The sequence below is a fragment of the Acomys minous genome, assembly GCF_964271855.1.
Source record: "Acomys minous genome assembly, chromosome: 6".
Lineage (NCBI taxonomy): Eukaryota > Metazoa > Chordata > Mammalia > Rodentia > Muridae > Acomys > Acomys minous.
The window spans coordinates 128549697-128572810 of record NC_140487.1 but is presented as its reverse complement, the minus strand read 5'-3'; the positions used below and the strand labels follow the sequence as shown (position 1 = coordinate 128572810).

The window sequence follows — 23114 nt, the reverse complement described above, 5'->3', positions numbered from 1 at the left end:
CTCTATGCCAGTCCTGAGAGCCACTGACGTCCTCTGTTTGTGTGCGCAGACCCCTCTGTGCCAGTCCTGAGAGCTCACTGACCTCCTGTGTGTGTGTGCACAGACCCCTCTGTGTCAGTCCTAAGAGCCACTGACCTTCTGTCTGTGTGTGTGCAGATCCCTCTATGACAGTCTTGCAGAGCCACTGACCTCCTCTATGTGTTCAGATCCTCTGTGCCAGTCCCACAGGGCTCACTGACCTCTTCTGTGTGTGTGCAGACCCCTCTGTGCCAGTCCTGCAGAGTCCCGGACCTCCAGGGAAGGGGTCCTTTGCTCTCTGGCTTCTCTGAAGACTGTGCTACCATGCTCTCCCTGTCCACTTCCTCAAGGAGTCGGGACCACTGCCCCAGCCTTGCCCTCCCAGCCCAGGCATGGACTGCTTCTTATAAACTTTTTGCTGCCCCCCCCTAGCCTCAAGCAATGACTGAATGCAGCAGGTGCTTCGTAAATGCTGACCACTGAGGAATACATAGAAGGGAGAAGAGCAAGAAGAGGCATTGGGTTGGCCAATCCTGGCCCTGAAATAGGGTGCTGTGTGGCCTGCGAAATGGGAGGCAAGGGCACATTTGCATACATTCGCATGCAGGGTGCACATCCCTCTTTTTTTTTTTCCCCAGGGATTTTTAATTGACGTAAGTATCCAGGGGGTGTGGGGCAGCACATAGACATGAAGACCAGAACGGACATATGCCCCTGTGGTGCAGGCTGGACAGATTTAAGGACGCCAGTCCTGGGGAGGTCAGCTGACCTGCCTGTGGACAGAGGCTGTAGGTCTCTGGGCAGCATCAGGGCTGTTGGAGCTGAGCTGAGGAGGCTGTAGCAGGCCTGTGGCTTCACGCAGCCCTGGACCCCCTTGGTCTAACCTCAGGGCTGTGAGAGCCGAAAGGAGGCAAGAGAGTGGGTTCAGCCTCCTCCTGTCTCCCCAGAGCATCTCAGGTCCCATATGGAGAGGAACTAGAGAGGGTGGGCAGCTCACATGGATCCCCACACGAAGTGTATCTTGGGGTCGTGCTAGTGGCCATGTGTCTGTGCTCTGGATTCTGCCCACCTGTCTCAGTGCCAGGCTGGCCACAGCTCTGCATAGCTGCTGCACACAGGCGGGCGCCAAATCTAGGTCAGGCTGGTGCAGGGAGGCAGGGTGAGCTGCCAGGGCAGTGGCTGCTCACTTTGGCTCTATCTAGGCTATTGCATCCCCTACACAGGACTCTGACCCATTGACCTAGGCTGGACCCCTCCCTTTGGTGCCTTAGCAGGCTGGGAGGCTCTCCTGGGGAGCAAGAAGCCAAACAAATGCATGCACTATGGCTGCAGGTGCCATTGGTGAAGGCAAGATGCTGTTTGCCTATAGGGCCAGGCCTCTGGGCACTAGAGGGTCAGCCACCTGTGGCTGCGAGAATTTTAGGCCAAAGCCCTTCTAAAATGCCTTTGATCCTCCAGCTGCCCAGGCCACTTACTCCACCACCACCTGGACTATGCCGACGTCTGTGTTTGGGGATCGGGAGTGGGTGCCAGGCTCAGGGCTTCAGGTGCTGCCCTGACAATACAGGGTTGCTGTGGGGACAGGGACAGCCCGGCCAGAGCATTCCATCTCCTCCTGCTGTCTCTCTCCTCCCTGAGCCCCACCTCGGGCTATTTCTGCTTTGTCTTGTTTCTTTGTCTGCCTTGGAATTAATTGACTGTTGTTTCTTTTGAACCTGACTCCATTAGGTTTTCGGGGTAGGGTAGGCGGCCATACCAGACTTACTTAGAATGACACTCTCCTTCTTGGTTAGTCAGAGGCAGCTGTGGTCCCCGGGGCAGCTGTGGTCACTCTGAGGTGTCTGTGGTCACTGGGGCTGTTGTGGTCGCTCTAAGGCAGCTGTGGTCACTTTGTGGACAGCTCTGGTCACTGGATAACTGTGGTCAGGTCAGTTCCTTATTGTCTGACCCTCTTGAAGCCACGTGTCCCTGTGGAGTGTTCACCCTGAGAATGGTGCTGCCCTGGACCCAGCTCAGTATTGTGTGGCCTCCTGAGGGGATTTGAGACCAAAGCAGCACTGGGGTTGGGGGGAGGGGTGTCCTGAAACCCACTGTCCCAGCTTTTACCCTGCATGCCACCCAGGTCAGGAGGCTGTTCAGCCTGTACTGGTATCCAGGGTGTGCTGCGGCTGTGGGATGCATGGGGACCACTGCCACATCCTCGGAAGCATCTTTGGTTGGTTCCTCACTAGAGGCGGTGACATCGACAGAACTCTCAAACAAGGCAAGACACAACACTAAATTGGATTTGGTGTTGAATATTTGATAAAATGTCTTAGGCACGGGCTGCTGGGCCTGTGTCCTCCCAGCAACAGGGCTGTCAGCACTGACTCCACTTCTGAGGTAATTACGTTGTTCCGTGCCAGTGGCCCCTGGTGTTCACACTCAGCAGGATCAGAGTTGCTGTGGGGGGCCAGCCCATCCTACAATCAATTTCTCTCTCTCTCTCTCTCTCTCTCTCTCTCTCTCTCTCTCTCTCTCTCTCTCTCTCTCTTTCAATCTCTGGAAAACAGAGATTGAGGTCAGTGGCTTTTGGAGCCCTGACATGGCCTCACAGGGACAGAATGGGGGGCCCATTATGGCCCCTGAACTGTGCCTATCTCTCTCCCAGGGCTGTGGCCATCACAGGTTTGCTGAGCTGAGTACAGTGCAGCTAGCCACTGGAAGCGTTTCCTTGGTGATTTATGTAGGACAGAAGTTGGAAGTCCAGATCTGAGGTGCCCCACAAAAGCTTCAGAGGTGTGAATCACTCTGCTGAGTTTGGGGGTGCATGTTTCTCCCCACCGCCTCCTGCGTCTGGGGGATTACGGGAAAGTGGCTGCTGCTAGCCGTCCATAGGTGGAGCTTAGAGCTCCAGACCAGTGCTCCTGGGTCTGCTTCTTGTGGTGGTGGCCATTGAAGGGGCCGTGGCCTCTCTGTCTATGGCCTGGTGGGCCATAAAGAGGTTCTAGTTCAAGGCTCGAGGCTAGCCCCTCAAGGCTCGAGGCTAATGCCTCCCCGACTGTCCCAGGATGCTGGTCCTCCCTGAGTACCAGATAAGGAAGCAGGCTAGAGGGGCAGTGGACTCCACTCGACTGCTCAGAGGTAGCAGGGCTACCCTTGAGCTGCGGTGTTTTCCTGCCCAGGGCATTGCTTGCCATGTCCCTTCCTGGCTGGGTCTGGCGTTTGCAGGTCCTAGGATATGTGCAGCCTCCACTCTGCCCTACCCCGTGGCCCTCAGCCCAAGGACCCAGGGCTGGGCTCATGGTACTGGCCTCTGCTCCTAGGTGCTGCCCGTGGTGTGCTGGGGATGCCCTGGGCAGGAGAAGGAGCTGGAGGCTTTGTCTCTCTGGGCCTCCAAGCTCTCTTCCCGCTCAGCTAGCCTTCCTGGCTGTCCCTTATGTGGCCTCTGTCACCACTTCTCTACCTTCGTCCCACTTTTAGGGTGGCTTCTTGCTAAACATTGTACTACACACAACCAAGTCGGCCATCCTAACCCGTGCCTTGAGCCCCCACAGGCTTCCTATGGCCCTGGAAGGTGGAGACACTCCCCTGCAGCAGTGTCAGGGGAGTCAGGGCCTGGCTTTCCCCGGAGTGCTGCCATCCACTGCGGAGCAGAAGCCCTCAGGCCTCTCTGACCTCTGTCAGGCCTGTAGAGCCAAAAATGCTTATGGGCCATGAGACTAGAAGTGGGCCCTTTGGTTCCTGGGTGGGGCCCCGCGAGACGCGTGTGATACAGCTAGGCTGGGCTGAGCTCCCAGCACATGCTCATGAACAAGGGACAGACCTGGGGCATGTGTGAACATACGCGTTTTCACTAAGTGCTGGGGAGACGGAGGAGGCACAGAGAAGGAGCAGTTCCGTCCTAAAGGGCTGTCTCGGGGTACAGCATCCGACTGCGCCTCTCTACTGACGCCTCTGAAGCTGAGGGCAAGGGGAAGGAGAGAAGCTGGCTCTTAGATCTGGAGGGTGACACCTGGTCCCCAGGGAGCAGAGTCCCCTTACAGCAGAGCTCAGGCCCAGCAGAGCCTGTGGGCATGTGGAAACCACCTCTTCTGAGGTGTGGAGCTCACTCTGGAGGGACAGCCGCAGCAGGGGCTCCTGGATGCTCGTACCCCTCTGCCTGTCCATTTGTTGGTCCTCTTCAAAGAAGAAGACTATACACTCTCTGAGTGCCTTGGCTTCTTTAGGACCACAGGCTCCGTGCTCGCCACCAGCCGGGCTGGGGATGAGGGGCCGAATGCTTCCAGAGCGGAGATTCTGCGCAAATGCCCTGAAAAGAGACAAGAATCTGAGCAAATTAACATGTGCCTGGTGGATTTTAATCACCGCTTTTAATCGCAGTCTCAGTGCTGGAAATCATCTCCTGATGGCGTCGGGGGAGGGGAGCTGGCTGTGCGATGGATTATTCATTACGGTGTGAACTTGGGTTTCATGGTAGCTCTAGGCTCAGGGGCCTTTTGTCCACCAGGGAGAGAGGGTGGCCCCATCTGGACTGCTCCCCAAGGACCTCGTCACCTGTCTGGCTCATAGGTGTTATTTCAGCCCCGCCCCACCCCACCTCCCACCAGTGGTTTGTTTTCTGACTGCTTGCTCTTTTTCTTCCTCTCTCCCTGCCTCAGTTTCTCTTTTTATTGAGGAGGCTGTTGACCTGGAGGGAACACATAAGGCCCAGCAGTAGGCGCCTTCCTGGGGTTTCCCCCTTATGATCTCTCGGGCCCTGGTGCCCCTGAATGGGTGTACCCCTTCTTGTCCTGGCAGCCCAACTGTGCTCCAATGCACACACAGAGGAAAGGCAGCGTTCGTGTCTTGGATCTGCATGTGGAACAGACACAGACCCTGGGGTCCTGCCTATGCTGTGTGGTAACGGGAGATGAGCTATCCACCCGGAGGTCGGCTCCTAGAGTCTAGGACAGAGCTACTCTGGGCAAAATGCAGAGCATATGATTAACAGCAAAGGAGCCTGCTCCTTTAAGCCTGCACCAGGCAGCAGGGCCCAAGGCCTTTCCTGGCAGCTCCCAGCTGGTAGTACTTCAGTCTCTCCTCCCCCTTCACACCTGGGGCCCTGCATGGCAGGAGGCTGTCACACCTTGGAGGTGGCAGTTCAGAGAGCCCAGAGGTGGCCCATGTCCTCCCACTTGGACCTGTGCTTGCCAATGGCCTGTTCTCCTGGACTCCCACTGACTGTCCCAGGCCCTCCTCTGGATTCCTACCAGATGATCTAGGGGGCAGAGGTCACTTTTGAGCTGGAGCTGGCAGTCTGGAGAACGGGCCTTTGCCCAGATGCTGTACACAGATCAAGCAGGTCCCAGAGAGGTGAACCCAGGCTGGGCCAGACTATGCCCTGTCTCCACAGCCTGTATACCCCAGGGCCTGCCCCAGGACCGGTGTACACAGGGGCCATCCCCTGCCATGCCAACAGTCATCCCTGTCCCCAGGCCCCACACACCTGTGCAGCCAGGTAGCAAGGGCTCAACAATGTGCATGTGGGGGCAGGCAGAGGAGGCCTGGGTGAGCACAGGGGTGATCCCAGCATCCCTAGGCTGGACACCTCAAGCTAGGGAGAGCTCATGGAAGAGCACCTTAGCCCATTTTGGAGGTCTAGCCTCAAGGCCGTGGTGGGGGTGTGTGGTGATGAAAAGGGCCTGTGATCGTCAGGAACTGTATGCCAGGAGGAGGGGTCAGCTTGGAGAGAAAGGTCAGTGTGTTGAGTGGTCATTGAAGCCACTGAAGGAGCATCAAGTGGCCAGCACCGCCTCCCCTTCTGGCCTCTCAACAGTGCTGGCCCAGTGCCCACCTGAAACTCCCTCCCTGATTCAAACCGATGCCCTGAGCAGCAGCCAAGGTGGGCCAGCAGCCGGACAGCCAAGAGTTAAGGGCAGGCGGGGCTCCCGTGGGAGGGGCGGTCCCAGTGGCTGTGAGGTCTCATCCTGCCCCTCCCCTCACTTCCTTTGCTAGCAAGCAGCAGTAGCAGCTAGCTAAGCGGGCTTTGAACCGGTATGGGCGCTGTGTGCGGGGCGCCTTGGATCAGGCTACAGCTTTGGGGACACTGGGGACCAGCACAGGGTCCCGGCCCCCTTGGGCCTTGCCGGTAACAGTGGGGCTGGTGCCTCTGGGCCATGGAAGAGCCTGGGCCCCCTGGCGGGCTTAGCCAGGACCAAGGTAAGGATGAGCAGGAGGGTGTCAGGAAGAGGGTTGTGACTTTCCCGGCTCAGCTCTTACCCCAGGGCAAGTGCTGCGCTGCTCTTGATCCCTTGCTTAGGGTTTCTGGGAGAGCAGTCGGTGACCCCATTCCCTGACGGATGCTATACAGTGTAGCAACCCGTCAGCCCCGGACACTGGCATCTTGCAAGTACGTTCTGAGGTCCTGTTCTGCAGGATGAGGTGCCCCTGCCCTGCAGCTGCTGTCCCCTGATTTCCACTCCAGCCCCAGGGGGTGTCTGGAGGAGGTAGCTCCGGAGCTTTCACGGACTGTGGGCTGGGGGGAGGGGGGTAGAGGGGGTAATAACCTGAAATCTGGTCAGCACCATGGACAGAACCATCACAGCTCTCTCTGTCTCTGTCTCTTCTCTCTCTCTCTCTCTCTCTCTCTCTCTCTCTCTCTCTCTCTCTCTCTCTCTCTCTCTCTCTCCCAGTTGCCCCGAGGTTCCCTGGAATAAAACTCCCTTGCTTAGATCTGTCCCACTTTTCTGTCTAGGGAACTGGCATTGCCCTGGGCGGACAGCTCGGGCCAGCAGGGGTGCGTGAGTCCTCCAGGCTGCCCACAGGAGCAGAGCAAGGAGGTTGGGTGTGAGAAGCCCGTTCTCCGAGTTCCCCCAGCAGGCATCTTTAGTGGTGGGTGTGGAAAAGAGCTTCTTCTGGGCTGGGTCTCTCTCTGCCCCAGCACAAAGCTTGGTCTGAGCCAGGGTGGGAGATACGGCTGCATCAGGAACGATCTGAGCTAAACAGCAGGAAAAATGTCCTGACTGAGGCCCCGAGTTCCAAGGAGAATAGGCCTTCTTGACTTGTTTGGGTGTTTTATCTGGGACTGGTCCTGTTCTGGCCAAGTTCACATGGGTGTTAAGTAGGGGCAAGGGAAGCTTGAAGGGCCTCCCCTGAACCTGCGGGGAAAGAAAGGGAAGGGGTGTCATGGGACCACCTCATGGGGCAGCGTGTAAGCATTCAAAAGCAGCGTCTGCAGAGTGTCCTGCCACACCTGGCCCATGTGGCTGCTCCACAAATGCCTGTTCCTTCCCTCCTGTCCCTCCTTTTCTCCCAGCCTAAGACGCCCTTTACGAGTTGGGGGACAGCATGGCCAGTGTGGTCAGAGCTACTGGGCCACACTCTCCTGGGTCCTTGTGGGACCCAACGGCACAGCATTTGGATGTCCGCCTCCCTGACTTCATTCCCTACCCTAGTGTGGCTGTAGTTGATCCGAGGAAAACCTGGCTGGCCTGCAGAGTTCCCATGGAGCCTGCACCCTGAATAGCTACTGGGCTTGGGATGCCTGCTTGTTGAAGGGGCGGGGGATGGCTGCTACCATGCAGCCCGGAGGCCCCAGGGTCCAGGAGTTTTCATCTACCTGAAGGAAGAGTCCTGGTCTTAAAAGGAGAGGGTGGTGGGGCCGCTAAGCCCGCCACAGTCTTCTGCTGGCCCAGGGGAAATGTGCAATGGCAGAGTCCCTGCAGTCTTAACGTGCAGCTGAGGAAGCAGCAGATGGGCTGCTGCCCTGGGTCTGGCCCTCCATCTGCACCACTAATGAGCTGATGACGAAGGCTCCTGGCACCTTCCCTGGAGAGCCAGAGAGCCCCCACCCAACAAAGTGCCCCTCTCGGGGCAGCTGTGGGCACAGGGGCTGGTCCTGGCCAGAGCCTATAGCTCCACCTCAAAGAGAGTTGGCTGGGGGGAGGGCTCGGTGGGAGAATGTGTAATCAGAGGAGTGAGCCTGCTTATTTCTGGGAGTTTGCTTTCAGCACAGAGTATGTGGGCTCCTGGCTGGCTGGACAGACTTCCTGTGTGGGGAAAGGGAGGGTAGCATGGGGGAGGTGAGCACCAGCCTCAGCAAGGGGTGTTTGATTTCTGGGAAGCCGCCCCGTGGGTACAGCTAGGTGGCGTCCCTGAGCTGAGGTGGATGGCCACAGGTGAGAGGCAAGTTGCTGGGATTGCTCAAGGGGCTAGCTTTGGGGTCCCTTCCAGCTCTCCCCAGGAGAGAAGCCAGGTCAGTCTCTAGGTATGAGGATAGAGTCCTGACTTGGAAGCAGCTGGCCAGTCTGTCCTGGGAGGACAGCCCTCAGCTTGCTCAGACTCAGCAGCCCAGGGTCCCCAGAGGGCCTGCGGGTATCTGGACTCCAGGCTGGCCAGGCCACAGCACTGACGCATCCGTGCCTCCATTTCCTGCTGAAGCTCTTCAGGTCTGGAGCTTCCAGCCCCTGGTTGAGATGACTTAGGCTTTGGCAGCCCAGTTTTCAGATGCAGCCCATGCTGTTTCGGGTGACCAGGGGTGATGGGACAGCACAGAAAATATCCCAGGAGATCCTCACCCCACCTCAGTGAGTACAATGTGGGAACAAAACAGCTCATGAAGAGCTGTCCAGCCCGACAAGTGTTGGGACAGGTAGCTTCAACCCAGGAGACACATGCACTGTAAGAAGTCAAGCTTGGAGCGCCAGCTCTGTGTGCAGAAAAGTGCTTTCCTCTGGGGCTCACTGGCCAGTTCTCTGGCATGGGGGTGCGGCGGGGGGGGGGCGCGGAGGGAGGGCTCTCTAGCCTTAAGGTGGCCCTCGTTGTCCAGTGCTGGGTACTCAGGAGCTCAGACTTCTTGTCTTCTGTTGTCTCTGGCCCCTGCTTGGCCACACCCAGAGGCCACCCACCGTGTCAACTGCTGCCATCCCTCTTTGACTGGTCTGGGCACCAGGGGAAGCAGCCGGGCGGGACTGACTCTCCTCGCTGTTACTTGTGCTCCTGAGGGACATTCCTACCCGATCTGATGACTTTCCAGAAGGGACTTCACACTGATGGCTACAGCCTGATTCCTGTGACAGCTCTTACAAGGTGTCCCGCGCAGTGGCCCAGCCCAAGTACGCATGGCTGCTGAGCAGGCCCTGCTGGAGGAAGAGAGGGCAGCTGTCCCCTCAGGGAAGTGAGTGGCTGGTGACAAAGACAGGAACCCCCAGGGACACAGGAGTGAGAGCCGTGTGGGAGAGCAGAAAACCGAGAAATGGGCTATTAATAGAGTCGTCTTCCTAATGGGGCTGTCGAATGTGACTAAAGCCACTGCTGTGGGCTGAGCCGCCACACGCCACCACCTAGTGATAGCCAGGCATAGTGAGAGGGTAGGAAAGTTGCCTCTTCTGCTTTGGAGGGACACTTATTGTGGCCTTGGAGCCCAGGGGAGGCCTCAGCTCTGCTGGAGATAGAGGAAGGTCAATGCTGGGACCCCTGTGGGCTAAATGCACCAGGCTACATGGCCATAGGATTAGAGAGACCTGGCTTAGGCCTGAACATGTGAGGACTCCTCTAAGTGGGGGCACTGGGCAGTGGACACTGCCGACCTCTGAGAATGCCCTGTTTACTTGCTGCTACTGTGACTGGGAGTGACTTCCTGACCTCTGGCACCTTCACACACAGCTTAACAGCTTCGAACTTGGGTTTACCACTGCCGTTGGGGAGTGGATCAGCAATAAGACCCTTTGAGTTCATCCCCCGCACCCTCCCCCCAGCATGGGTAGGGGTTCAATCTTGAAGCTGGTGCCACCAGAGGTGTATGGGTCAGGCTGATGCTCACCCTCTGCTGTCCAGGGCTAGGTCCCCGAGCTGCGGGAACTTCTGTGAGAAGGTGGATGGGAGTAGGCCAGTCAGCTCATGGATAGGCCAGTTAATTAGCTTGGTGAGTGGAGCATGGATGGCCAGGCAGAGCCTGTTTCTACCCGCTAGGTTGCTCATATCCCTGGCTGCCCCAGGCATCTGAACATGGGCAGAGCAAGGTCTGGGTGGCCACCATCTCAGTCCCCCTCTGACCTTCTCCACTGATCAGCCAGGGTTAGGGTGGTGTGATAGGTCAGGCTCCCCCTGGCCCCCCAACCCCCCCCCCCACAGAACTTGCCTCCTCCTGCTAGAAGCCAGAGCTGCTGTCATGGGGCAGGCACTGCTGGAGGAAAAGGGCGCATCCCCCCCGCAGAGCAAGCCTGCTGTTTCATCCCCAGGGCAGGTGGTCAGATGGCCTCGGCTGGGCAGCAGCTATGTTTCTACTGCTCTTGAGGGATTCCTCAGGCCCTGCCTGGGCTCAACGGCCCCCAGGAGCGAATGCAGCCCCTTGGGTCTGGCTGGGGAGGACAGGAACAAACCAGCTCACACTCCCTGATACAGTAAAAAATAGTTGGGGAGGAGGCACCCAGACGTGCGAGGGGGATGCGTTGCTGTTCTCAGACGTTTAAATAAGCTTGTCCATATGTGTGTGGGCCTGTCCCTCCCTCCTGAGTGGCACGGGACCAGGGGCCGGGCTCATTCTGGTGGGTGCTGTGGAGCTGGGGCAGGACGGCTTCCTCCAGGCACCAGTAAGTGTCGGCTGTGATGGGCTACAGGTTGGGAGGCAGCCTGGGGAGAATCAAGGCTGCAAGGGAGGGGCCGGGGCAGCGTCACTCACTCACATCCCCTGACGCAAGTCCTGCCCTGCCTGCAGCATGAGGGCCGCGCTTTTGCATGTGTTCATGTTTGGCAAGGCCTGTGGGTATTATTTGTAGGTTTGTTGGGAGAGTAAATTGATTTTCCCAGCTTTCCCTGGGGAGAGACGAGTCTGTTGAATGGTTGCTGGTCTCTTGTTCACAGCAGCCATGCAGCTGTGCTGCCCACTGTGTCAGGACAAGATCGATCTCCCTCACAGAAGCAAGATGGCACCAGTGCTGCCTAGCTCTTTCAGCAGCTGCCAGTGTCTGTGGGCTCCAGGCAGGAGGAGCTTTGGAGTGTGGGGACATGCCTCTCATCAGCAGGGGAACTGAGGCACACAGGTGATAAGGGCAGCTGATCGAGGGGAGCACCTGTTCCCCAGCAGCTGCCCAGCCAAGCATCCAGGGCCCAGCAGCTGTAGATGCTGAGCTGGCACAGTCATGGCGTCTTCCACCTGTGGGTCAGTGTGGGGCCAAAGAGCTGCGCAGCCCTCGCCTGTCCTCAGGGCTTCCCTTGCCACCTGTGCTTCTGTGTCACGTATCAGAGCACCAGGACTTCCAGACCAGAGCTGCTGCTGGCTGGAGTCATCCTGGGATAGCCCAGGTGGCATAGTTACCCACTGCTCCCAGGACAGACTAAGTGGCTTGACTCTTCCTGGTTTCCCTCATCCATGCTTGCTTTGCCTGCTGGATTCTAGGTGATGCCGAGAGGAGACCCTTGGGAGCAGGCAGTGTTCTGTGAAGGTGTTGCGTGGGTCAATGTGGGGGCAGGTGAGGTCCAGACAGAGGAGTTCAGGAGCTCTCTGTTCTGGGGGTGAGTGGTTGAGACAGGTGTGCTGCTTCTGGTAGGCAACCAAATGCACCTGTTCCTTTCCCGCATGAAACTGTGGGTACATGACATCAGGTTAAGGAGGCCACATGCAACTGTTGCCTGAGCCACCTGGGTGAGGACCATGGTGGATATCTTCAACTTTCTGGATGCTGAGCATCCTTGGCTCCTGACGGTCCCCCAGAACTTCTGGGGGAGGCAGGGGTCTTAAAGTCCCTCTGTGACTTTAATGGGGATCTGACTACCTCTGGCCTCTGAAGGTGGTCCTAGTGAACCCCCAGGCAGCAGGCGGGAGTTTTACCCATCCTTGGACCTGGGTCCCAAGCATGACTAGGGGCTGCTGGGTAACCTCGTATAGATGTGGGGTCCTGGTGGCATTTGAAGGGGTAGGGTATGTAGCTCATCTGGGAATGGCTGCCCTTCTTCCTGTGCCAGCAGTAGGGGTGTGTGTCTGAGCTCCCCACCTGCCTTGGGAGGCCAAGTGGTCAGGTCAGCTTGTTAGTGGACTTGAGTCCTGCATGGCTAGTTACCTGGGCTTTTGATCCACATGACCCTAGTCTAGTGCACTATGGACATGCTGCCCATGGTAGCCTGTCCTCCACGGTCTTCCTCGGCTTGGGCACTGCTTTGCTTGGTGGCTAAAGTGCCCTGTGCACCTGCCTTTTGCAATATCAGATGTAGGTAGTGTTACCTTGGTCCCCAGGACAGTGGAAGAGGTCTTCCTGGCTGAACCCTGTGTGAGGGAGGATTAGCTGGGCCTCTGCCTGCCTAGCCAGTGGGGGATTATGTCCTGGGGCCATGAGGAGGGTCAGGGAGTCTGGGGTGCAGTGGTCTGGGTCTTCCACTGGGGGCGCTGGTACCACTGAATCTGTGTCCCTCTGGCTCACACTGCCCAGGCACCTAACTCTCTTCTCTGGCTGACGTGGGAGACTAGTGGGTGGCTGAAAGCAAAGAGGGGAGAAGACAGAGGTAGCTAGCTCTGGAGAGATTTGGGGAGCACGAGTGGCCCTAGACTGGGCAGGTGTGTCCAAAGGTAGGGATCCTAGAGGGAGCAGAAAATCTGGAAATTCTGGCATACAGTGGGCCTGTGAGCACTGCGTGGCAAGTGCGGTGGCCTGGCCACTGGAGGGATACGGATGGCTGGTGGAGTGTGGGCAGCAGCGGGTGAGAGGGAGAGTATCGTAAATACCGTCCAGAGTGAGCACTCGTGAGATGCTGGAGCACTCAGAGCGCGTGGCCCATCTTACCCATAGTACCCCCTGTGGCCTTCCTGGTACCCTTAAAAAAATAAAACCCCAGCTTTTGTTCTGCAACTCACTGGGGATTCTGGGCTTTGCCTACACAGGTGGCCATCCTGTCAGGACCTCCTGTGGCCTGTGGCCTGCCTACATGAGAGCCGCCAAGGTGTGCTCTTTCCTGTCCTAGCAGTAAACGGTTCCCCAAACTAACTTGCGGCAGAAAGGGCAGGCCGCCTGTAGATCTCCAGCCAGCTACAAGGCAAGGACTCTGGCCAAGGCTCCTGACTGGGTCCTAGGTTTGAGTGTGAGTTGACTACGTTGGATCTGGCCCAGTGGGCCCTGATTCCTGCAGCCGAGCTTCCTGTTGCCCAGGACACACAAGCAGGCAGGCCAGGGTCAGGGGGGTGGGCTGGGCAAGAGCACCCAGGGTCCTTCTGAAAAGTGGAGTGGTACAGCTGTGGGATGTGGCCTCCCAGGGTATGCTGTCCCTTGCCAGAAACAGAAGCCGGGAAGCCGGTGGTCCTGACGCAGGGAAGCGATATGAAGCCCACCTCCCATCCTTACTATCCAGCCTCATCTCTGGCTGCCCGGAATATGGTGTGCAGAACTGAATACAGTGAGGAGAGCTCTTAGGTGCTCAGCCGCCCCTTACGGTTGCTTATGGCTGGTGTTGAGTGGGGCTTCCGCTCAGCCCTTCGGTCAGTGTCCTGGTGGGTGGACAGGGCCTCCCTGGGTTCTGGACCCCCTTGCCTGTCAGGAGAGTGTCATGAGGGATCCCCGCCTTGGGTGCAGAATATGGTACTAATGTGCCCTGGGTAACGAGATACTTCCACGGCTTTGGTTCTGGCGGGCCCGGGGAGGGGCGGGCTGGGATTTGGAGCGGACGTAGCACAAGGAGCCGCAGAAGCTCAGGAAAGCTGCATTCTCCTTCCTATGATGGATGTCAGTGTCCCCTCTGCTCTGGCTCAAGTTCCTCTAGGCCACAAGGGTCTAGGCAAAGTGGCCATGCAAACCTATGGATAACAGTCGCTCTTGCGGGGGTCGGGGACCACCTCACAGAAGCCATCACTCCAGGTCTTGTTTTGTGTCCCAGGAGGGTCCCCTGCCTGACTTGTCACCCTGCCTCAGCCTCAAAGGTGAGCCTGGTGGCTTAGACATGGGGCAGCCTGCTCTGAACTGGCAGCTGGGTACTCCCCTGGCCTAAATCCTTTGCCCAGCTGGGCTGGATCCAGCAGGATTACTGTGCGGATTGGCCGAGGACGGCAGGGCGAGGCTTGGCAGCTCCCCCACCCCTGGGATTGATCTTCAAACAGACCTGGGGATTCCAGAGGATGGGTGGGCTGGGGGTGGCCCGGGGCTGCAGGCAGCAGCTGGGCCGATGCCAGTGGGACCTGGGAACAGCCCTTGGGGGGCTTCAGTGGCCTCCGAGGAGGAAGATGAAGAGGTAGAGGGCAGAAGGGCATCTGCCACCTCAGCTTGGCCTGTCGCCTTTCTGGCTTTGGGGAGCAAGCCTCCAGCTATTGTTTGGATATGCCTGGTCCCCAGCCACCCGCTGCCAGCCGAACCACTGGAGCTGTGGCCTACCTGGCAGAGGTGCTCCTGTGGGTTGGAGGGAGTGTGGTAGTATCACCACGGTGGCAGCTCAGCCTTCTGGGTAAGAAAGGGCAAAGGTCAGGTCCCTCCTGAGGACTGGCCACGCCCTATGGGATGTGCAGCTTCCAGGGAAGTTAGGGCCGCCCCTGGGTTTGCGAAGGCCTGGACCCCCTCCTTCCCCACCCCAACCTCCCACTCCTTGGCATCTTCCTCTGGTATGCCCAGGCCCAGAAACACTGCCCCTTGCCCCCCAAGCCAGAGATACTCTCTCCCTGTCTTTAGCTGACCTTGAAGGCTGAACTCCGAGGGGGGAGGGGGCAAGGCAGAGCTGGAGCCAGAGCCCGGCTGTGTGTGCTGATGTGATGGGAAGGCTCAGGTGGTGGCTTCAGAGCTCTTTCTGAAGGGGGACGGGTCCTTGGGATTTTGTGGGGGCAACGGTGCCTTCAGTTCAGTCTAGTTATGGAGACATGTGGGTGTAGACGCCACAGCCTCTAGATTGCATCAGAGAGCCCCTGTACTGTGAGGCACAGAGCAGGAGCAAAGGGCTCCTGGGTGGACAGCAGGAGGGTCCAGTGCGTCTTGGGACTCCACAGAGGCCCTGGTGGGCGTGCTGGATTCACTGCTCCTAGCTCCGGCAACAGAGGGTACACATTCAAGTCGCCTTCCTCTAGAACTCCATTGGGGGCCTCTCTCTGTCCCCAAACCTCTAGAACTGCATTGGGGGCCTTTCTCTGTCCCCAAACCCTACCTCAAATGCACCCAGCAGCCACACCTGTGTGTCTCCCTGGCTGTGTTCCCCCTGGCTGTGTCCCCCCCATTGGCTGTGTCCCCCCTGGCTGTGCCGCCCCAGGCTGTGTCTCCCCCCACACTGGCTGTGTCCCCCCCATTGGCTGTGTCCCCCCTGGCTGTGCCGCCCCAGGCTGTGTCCCCCCCCCACACTGGCTGTGTCCCCCCTGGCTGTGCCTCCCCAGGCTGTGTCCCCCCACACACACTGGCTGTGTCCCCCCTGGCTGTGTCCCCCCTGGCTGTGTCGCCCCAGGCTGTGTCCCCCCACACACTGGCTGTGTCCCCGCTGGCTGTGTCGCCCGAGGCTGTGTGCCCTGGAGAGCCCTGTCTCTCTTGAATAACTGACCCATGTGTACAGTTCCCTTCTGCTTATGGTCAATGTTAGCTTCCTCCAACGAGTCCTCCTGGGCTGGCACTACCCATGGTTCTCTACATTGCCCACCTGGGGATGCCTCGTTGTTGGCGCCTGTGAGGTTTAGTGCCCTCTGTTCCTGAGCTTCCTGTGTCTAGGTGCGCATGCAGCTCGGGGAAGAAGGCTCGGGCCTGGCCTGGACTCTCTGGGAGCTATGGACCTTTCCCTGGGGCAGGAGGCCTAGTTGACAAAGGAGGCAGGAAGTTCAAGGAAAGACCAGGTTCCAGACTTAACTCAGCACCTCAGCCTCCCAGCCCTGTGACTCCCCACTGGGTTTCTGACTTCGGTGCCTGCGTGTCAGATGACGTCCCTGGTGATTCCACAAGAAGGGGCAGAAGGCTCTCAGGAGCAGCCCATGGCGCGGGGTGGCAGCCAGGCTTGGCGCATGGTGCCTAGGCCCACCTCATGCCCAGTATGGGAGCTTCCATGTGCCGCTGATTTGGTAACTGGTCTGGCCTCTGGAGCCTCAGCCTCTGACTGCTTGCCAGTCTGTGTGAAGGCCACTTAGGATCTGAGTAGTTTCTGGGACTGGCCAGGTGATGGGAGATAGGCTGCACGTCTTCCCTGGTGCCTCAGGCCACCTGAGGTGGCCTAGGACCAACAGAGAAGAGGTGGTAAACCAATCTGCCTCATGCTTGCATAGGCCAACAGGCCCTTTAGAGAGAGGTGAGATTGCCACAGCTCTCAGAGCTCCTATCTATCTATCTATCTTTCTCTTTTTTTTGTTTTTTTGTTTTTTTGTTTTTTGTGTGTGTGTGTTTTTTTTTGAGACAGGGTTTCTCTGTGTAGCCTTGGCTGTCGTAGACCAGGCTGGCCTCGAACTCACAGCGATCCACCTGCCTCTGCCTCCCATGTGCTGGGATTAAAGGCGTGCGCCACCCCCTCCCGGCAGAGCTCCCATCTTTCTGTCTCTGTTGTGTGTCCACCTGTGTCTAGTGGAGCGGTGCATGAGCGCCATGCAAGAGGGGACCCAGATGGTGAAGCTCCGTGGCAGCTCCAAGGGCCTGGTCCGCTTCTACTACCTGGATGAGCACCGTTCCTGCCTCCGCTGGCGGCCCTCGAGAAAGAACGAGAAGGCCAAGAGTGAGTGAACGGCCCAGGGTGGCCTGCGGGTAGGGCCTGAGCCTCGGGGGCACGGGATGGCGAGCTCTCCCGACAAGCCGAGGGTATGGGGCTAAGACCCTGCTGACGTGCTGTGCTGTGTCTCTAGGCTTAAGTGGAGCAAGGGATAGGAACGGGTCTGATGGCCTTGGCCAGCCGTCCCCTGGCGAGGACTCCATGGAGACAGGATGGCTTAGTGTACAGCTGAGGTCAGTGAGGGACAAAGGACTATCAGACCAGCCAAGGGGACGAGACTGTCCTGAAGCCACAGAAGCCCACACAGTCAGGTGCACTGAAAGCAGGCCGGGAGCCCAAGGCTAACATAGGCAGCGTGGTCAGAGCATTTGGCGTGGCTTGCGGGCATGGCTTGCAGGCGTGGCTTACAGCGGTCACCTGACCCGCACAGCTCTCATGGAGTAGGGAGTCAGAACTGGAGGCCAGGAGTTGGAGGCTCAGGGCCAGGGAAAGACACCAGAGTCTCACAGGCTGGGAGAAGTAAACTAAGTTCCCTCTGGCTTTGCTAACAGCAGCACCCAGGTATACCAGGGCAGGCTTTAGCCTAGCAGTTAGTTACCAAGGGTACCACCGTGGAGTCCCAGGAGACAGCCACTCTGCAAGGACTCTGGAGGGCCCATGAGGAAAAGAGCTCCAAGGTGAAGTCATCCTGGACCAGGTGCCTTCCCCGCCGGCCCCCAGGGGCCAGTGTTGGCTGGCTCTACCTCGGGCCTGAGGGCAGCGGGGCTGCCTCAAGGCTGCACAGGCAGGAGGGAGCCTGGTGCCTGGCCAGGAGTTTTGAGCCCAGAAATGTTCCTGGAATTTGAGCATCCAAATGTCTAGGGGAAACCCTGACAAGGAGCTGGCAAAACAGTCCATTTCCTAGTAGCTGAGCATCCATGCGCCAGGAAGTAGCTGGGAGAGTGAGCGGAGGAACAGGAAGTGACTCAGGAGCTTTCAGTCCTTCACCCCTGGAGGCCCAGTGGGTGCTTGGAACTCAGTGCAGAGGAGCAGGTGGAGTGCTGGTCCCTGGACCAAGCTGGAGCCCACCTCTTTGACTGCCACACTCATGCCAGGGAGCTTGAGAAAGGAAAAAGGCAGAACGGGGGTATCTGATGCCCGGAAGGGGACGCTGGCTCCCTGTGGGCTGCATGTCTTGAGTTCTACCCAAGATGTAGGGACAGTGTCTCAAGTCATCGAGTGCGCTCATCTCCTCGCAGACTGATCTGATCTGAACGGGGCTGCCGAGGCCAGCAGAGGTTCTGCACCTACAGTGCTGGACTTGTTACTGAGGCAGCTGCAGGGTCTGCCCATCCCTGGAGCAAGTGCTCTTCGGAATGGAGAGACAGCTGGCCAGGATTTGATGGGTGGAGTGGCTTGTTCCCATGCCTCACTGTGCACATCCAAAACCATCTCAGTCCTGGGGTAGCTAAGCAGGTGCCTGGACTGCCAGCTGGGGACTAGTTGTCCCTCTCTTATTTTCCTCAGTGTGAGTGTGTGAATGTGTGCGTGCATGTGTGTGTGTGTGCATGCACCTGTATATGTGCACGTGTGCACGTGTATGCATTTATGCATGCATGCATGTGTTCATGTGTGTATGTGCATGCACATATATGCATCTGTACATGCATGCGTGTGTGTGTGTGTGTGTGTGTGTGTGTGCATGCATGTGCATGTGTGTTTTCTTACTAAAGGAGGGAGGAAAGGGCTGTGGTCAACAGAGCAGGATGAGGGGTCAGCCAAGCATTTTTACCCTCTGAGGATGGGCATATCAGTTGTTGAGAACAAGCTGCCGTCTGCTTAACTTAGAGTAGGGGGCACTCGGGGCACTAGTGACCTGGTATCTTCTGCCTTGCCTGCAGTCTCCATTGACTCCATCCAGGAGGTGAGTGAAGGACGCCAGTCTGAAATCTTCCAGCGCTACCCAGATGGCAGCTTCGACCCCAACTGCTGCTTCAGCATCTACCACGGCAGCCACCGAGAGTCGCTGGACCTGGTCTCGCCCAGTGGCGAAGAGGCGCGCACCTGGGTCACAGGCCTTCGCTACCTCATGGCTGGCATCAGTGATGAGGACAGCCTAGCCCGTCGCCAGCGCACCAGGGACCAATATCCTTGGGCTCCAGGGGTGGGGACTGACCCCCTCACTATCTGCCTGGGGAGGGTTTCCCAAGGAAGGACAGATGGGGAGAGGCACTTGGGCTGGGGACGCTGAGGCTGAGGGAGGAGCAGGCCAGGCCAGGCCACGGACGGTGTTGGCCCCTAACTCAGCCCCAAAGTGGCTGAAGCAGACGTTTGACGAAGCTGACAAGAACGGGGATGGCAGCCTGAGCATCGGTGAGGTTCTGCAGCTGCTGCATAAACTCAATGTGAACCTGCCCCGGCAGAGGGTGAAGCAGATGTTCAGGGTGAGTGCTGAGTGTGGCAGCCGAGTGTGGCGGCCGAGTGTGGCAGCTGAGTGTGGCACCCAAGTGTGGCAGCCGAGTGTGGCGGCTTGTGTCCCTGGTCGGGGGTGGTGTGTGTGTGTGTGTGTGTGTGTGTGTGTGTGTGTGTGTGTGAACGCCTTCTGGGGCTACTGCAGGCTTCAGATGGCAATCAGGGAGTGGCCAGCTAGGCCAGAGCTGTGGGAAGTCTCCACAGGGCCCCAGATGCCTCAAAGGGCAGGTAGCCAGGGATTTCAGGGTGTCACCTCTTAGCAACTGTGCCTGGTGCTGCTCTGCTGACTGTGGGGCAGGGCACTGTGCATAGGCAGGCACTTAGAGTGGGCACTCAAACGCAGTATGCCCCGTTTGTTGGCCTCTTACAATCTCCAGCCTTAAAGACATACCTGTTCCATCAAGGAGCTCGACTGGCCAGGCAGTAACTCTCGGTAGTCACCCCACTTTGCCTTGACCCCCAACCGCCCTGCTGTTAGGAGTTATGAAAATGCATCCTTCAGCCAAACGTAGCTTTTATTGTCTGTAATTAGTTCTGTCTTTTGGGAGCCTCCATGGGAGAGAAACTCTTAGGTTGGCAGGTCCCAGTTTGGGGAAGGAATAGGCTGAGCCAGCAAATGCAGAGCTTTGGCCTCATTTCCTTGCTGTAGCCTGGCAAGGGGTTTCTGTGAGCATGGATGCCAGACACGTGAGCATGTGAGCACATGAGCACACGCAGACGGGTGCGTACACACACACACACACACACACACACACACACACACACACACACACACTCACTCATGGCCTGACAGCTCTGCTGTGTCTGGCCCTCACAGGTTCTTACCTGTCCACTCATGCTAGACAGGCAGACACGCTCAGGTGGAGCAATGACAGCTACTAGCTGGGTCTCTGTGACAGTGATAGACAGAAAACAGGGCACTCTCAGGCTGCCCACTCTCAGCGAACCATCGGAGTGTTCACTGCCATCCTAAAGGGCCCTGCCGGGTCAGTGAGCTGAGTAGTGGGGCCTAGCAGATGGCTAACGTCTGGTATGACCATTTTCCATTCTCTGCTGCCTACACTGGGTCTTAACCCTTAACCCTTAACCCTTAACCTTTAACCTTACCAGGACAGCCCTGGGTTCAGCATGCTCCTCTCAGGGCGAGGGTGCATTAAGGGGCAGGCGGCAGGCAGAACAGGACTCAGGGCTCAGATCAGCCGTGTGAGAGGGAAGAGGAGGAAAAACACCTGTGTTGGGTTGGGTGCGATGGCTTGGGGGTACACCAGTTGGTGGCACTCTACAGTTTGTGCCTTCTGAGTTCTGGCTAGCTCCTGGGTCCCTCTGGGTGGCCCCAGGCATAGCTAGCTCCTTCTGATGGTCTGTAGGAGTCCCTGGTCAGAGATGGAAGGCCATGAGCTGAGAGGCAGGTGGATAGAGTTCCAGGGTTGGTAGGAAGAGGACGTTGTGGGCTTGTTGCCCTGGTGACATGGGCCTTGCCCTTGCTTCATACAGAGCAGACCGAGTGGGCTTCACCTGTGGTGGTCAGCCAGCCATACAGAATGCAAACCCTAGAAGCCTGATCCCCCGCCACCGGTGCAGGGTTTCTTTAGGTCAAGCAGGTCACTGTAACCTCCGTAGGTACTTGGAGTCCAGGATGGAGATGTGGCCTTTCACAAGGCTCTGGACACTTAGATAATCAGTATTAGTGTGATCTGGAACTGTCTAATGAACACAGACCCATGTAGCAGATACAGTGGCTTTAACATAATTCCATCAGAGCTGAGAGATGGTTGGAATGTGGGGCTGGGCTATACTTCCCTCCTGCCAGGGCTCCATCTGGGCCTAACAGTTAGCTACCCACCCTGGGTTCCTCCTGACTGCCCTGGGGACTCTCCTCAGCCCTTGGATGGCCAGGGACAAGGAAGCCGGTGAGCTAACGTGAGAGCCTGGATGCACAGAGCCTCCACGAGGCCCTACAGCTTTGATGTGATGGATCTGGTGACAGCCATCTGCCACGCCACAGAAGGACTTATCTAGAACATCTGTAGAGGCCTGAGGAGTCAGCCAGTGTCTGTGGGCAGCTGCTGACTAGCCGCTGTGTGCCCCAGGTCTGGAATGACAAGACACAGATAGTGGTCAGTGGAGGACAAGAGCTAAGTCTTGTGTAAGCTGCGGCCTGGGTCCCCTGGCAGCCCTATTGGTGATTCGGAGCCATCTGGGCCACCCAAGACCGGTAGCCAAGTACTGAGCACTGTCACTTATCAGTGAGCAGCGGTGAACGCCGGTTCTGGGCTGTTACCTCCAAGCAAGCGTGGGCTCACCCACCTCGTCTTTAGCACATCTCATAGAACAGAAACACCCCCCATCCACAGAGTCCTTGTTGGGTCACCCCTAAGACCTTCAGTGCCACCGTGAAGCCCATTCCAACCCCTGGCAGCCCTATATTTTGAGTCTTCCCTGGCCTGGGCCTGGGGTGTGCCCTGCCTCAAATGTTAGCATCCTAGGGAACGGTACCCCGGTAGATGCTCCATATGCCTGTAGAGGTTGGGAAGACGTCATGGCTTCCTTGGGCACCCTGTAGGATGGTCCCTTGGGGGTTGTCTTATGGGCTCCTTTTCTCTGCAAGAGGAAGACAGTGACCAAGGACACTTCTCTCCGTTATTGACATTTGAGCCAGGACACTGCTAGGCCCTCTGGGGCCCTGAGTGTCGCTTGTCAGGGGCCAGGTGGCCAAGGGTAGCTGCAGGTGTAGGCTCAGAGCCCAGCTGGGAGGAGCTCCAGTGAAAGGCTTCCGCTCACAAGGCTGGTGCTGGTATCTGCAGCATGGGGGAGGGGCATGAGGTTGGGTTACAGGTTGGCCTCCTTGCAAGGTGTGGGGTAAGGGAGGGCGGTTCCCATCTGTGCTTTCAAGGGCCACAAGATTTTTTTTTTAAAGATTTATTTATTTTATTTATTGCATATGAGTGCTCTATCTGCAGAAGAGGGCATCAGATTACATTATAGATGGTTGTGAGCTACCATGTGGTTGCTGGGAATTGAACTCAGGACCTCTGGAAGAGCAGGTGGTGCTCTTAACCACTGAGCCATCTCTCCAGCCAAGCTCTGTCTGCATGTACACCTGCAGGCCCGAAGAGGGCATCAGATTACATTATAGATGGTTGTGAGCTACCATGTGGTTGCTGGGAATTGAACTCAGGACCTTTGGAAGAGCAGGCAGTGCTCTTAATCTCTGAACCATCTCTCCAGCCCCAAAACAGGGCTTTTTGTTTGTTTGTTTGTTTGTTTTTTAGTTTAGTTTTTTTAAAAGTTTTTTTTGGAGACAAGGTTTCTCTGTGTAGCCTTGGCAGTCCTGGACTCACTTTGCAGACCAGGCTGGCCTCGAACTCACAGAGATCTGCCTGTTCTTGTAGGAGGAGAGAAAGGGGCCATTGGAGGGGTGCTATGGGTGGCGGGGGGTGGGGGAGTGTGAAAGGAAATGGGCTTGACAGCTTGGAGAGTGATGGAGGTTGGATGTTACAGGAGGCAGACACAGATGACCACCAGGGGACACTAGGCTTTGAGGAGTTCTGCGCCTTCTACAAGGCGATGTCCACACGCCGAGACCTCTACCTGCTGATGCTGACCTACAGCAACCACAAGGACCACCTGGACGCCTCAGACCTGCAGCGCTTCCTGGAGGTGGAGCAGAAGGTGAGGCCCAGAAGCTGTGTGGCTCGGCTGCAGCCATGCTTCTGCTGCCGTGTATGTGTTCAGAGCGTCACAGCGGAGTAGGACTGGGCTCTTGGTGCTGCCAGGCAAGCGAGGAAGCTTACAGTTCCCTCACAGACGGAGGGGCCTCCGGCCAGCTCCACCCTGCCACTGGGTCCCCCACCTGAAGCCTCCAGAGGGTTTTACCCTTGCCTGTCCTTGGTAAAAATGTCATACTGAGCATTTCCCGGGCTGGGGTTCCACTGCCTGGTCTTGGAGGGCCACTCTTTGCATGTTGGTATAGCCGCATGCCCTGCCTGACTCCAGATGCGGCCTGTACTTAAGCAAACATTTAGCTACCCCTGGAACTGTTTACCTGGACC

The 23114-nt window shown here is 57.6% G+C and overlaps 1 protein-coding gene across 1 annotated transcript in view; it reads left to right on the top strand.

Annotated features, from left to right (window-relative positions):
- The window catches only part of PLCH2 (phospholipase C eta 2), a 77817-nt gene that overhangs the window by 36608 nt on the left and 18095 nt on the right, over nucleotides 1–23114 (top strand). The window contains exons 3-6 of the mRNA XM_084788232.1: nucleotides 16471–16617; nucleotides 18492–18735; nucleotides 18905–19034; nucleotides 22564–22734. Coding sequence (XP_084644358.1) covers nucleotides 16471–16617; nucleotides 18492–18735; nucleotides 18905–19034; nucleotides 22564–22734 — 692 coding nt within the window. The remainder of the gene's footprint in view (nucleotides 1–16470; nucleotides 16618–18491; nucleotides 18736–18904; nucleotides 19035–22563; nucleotides 22735–23114) is intronic.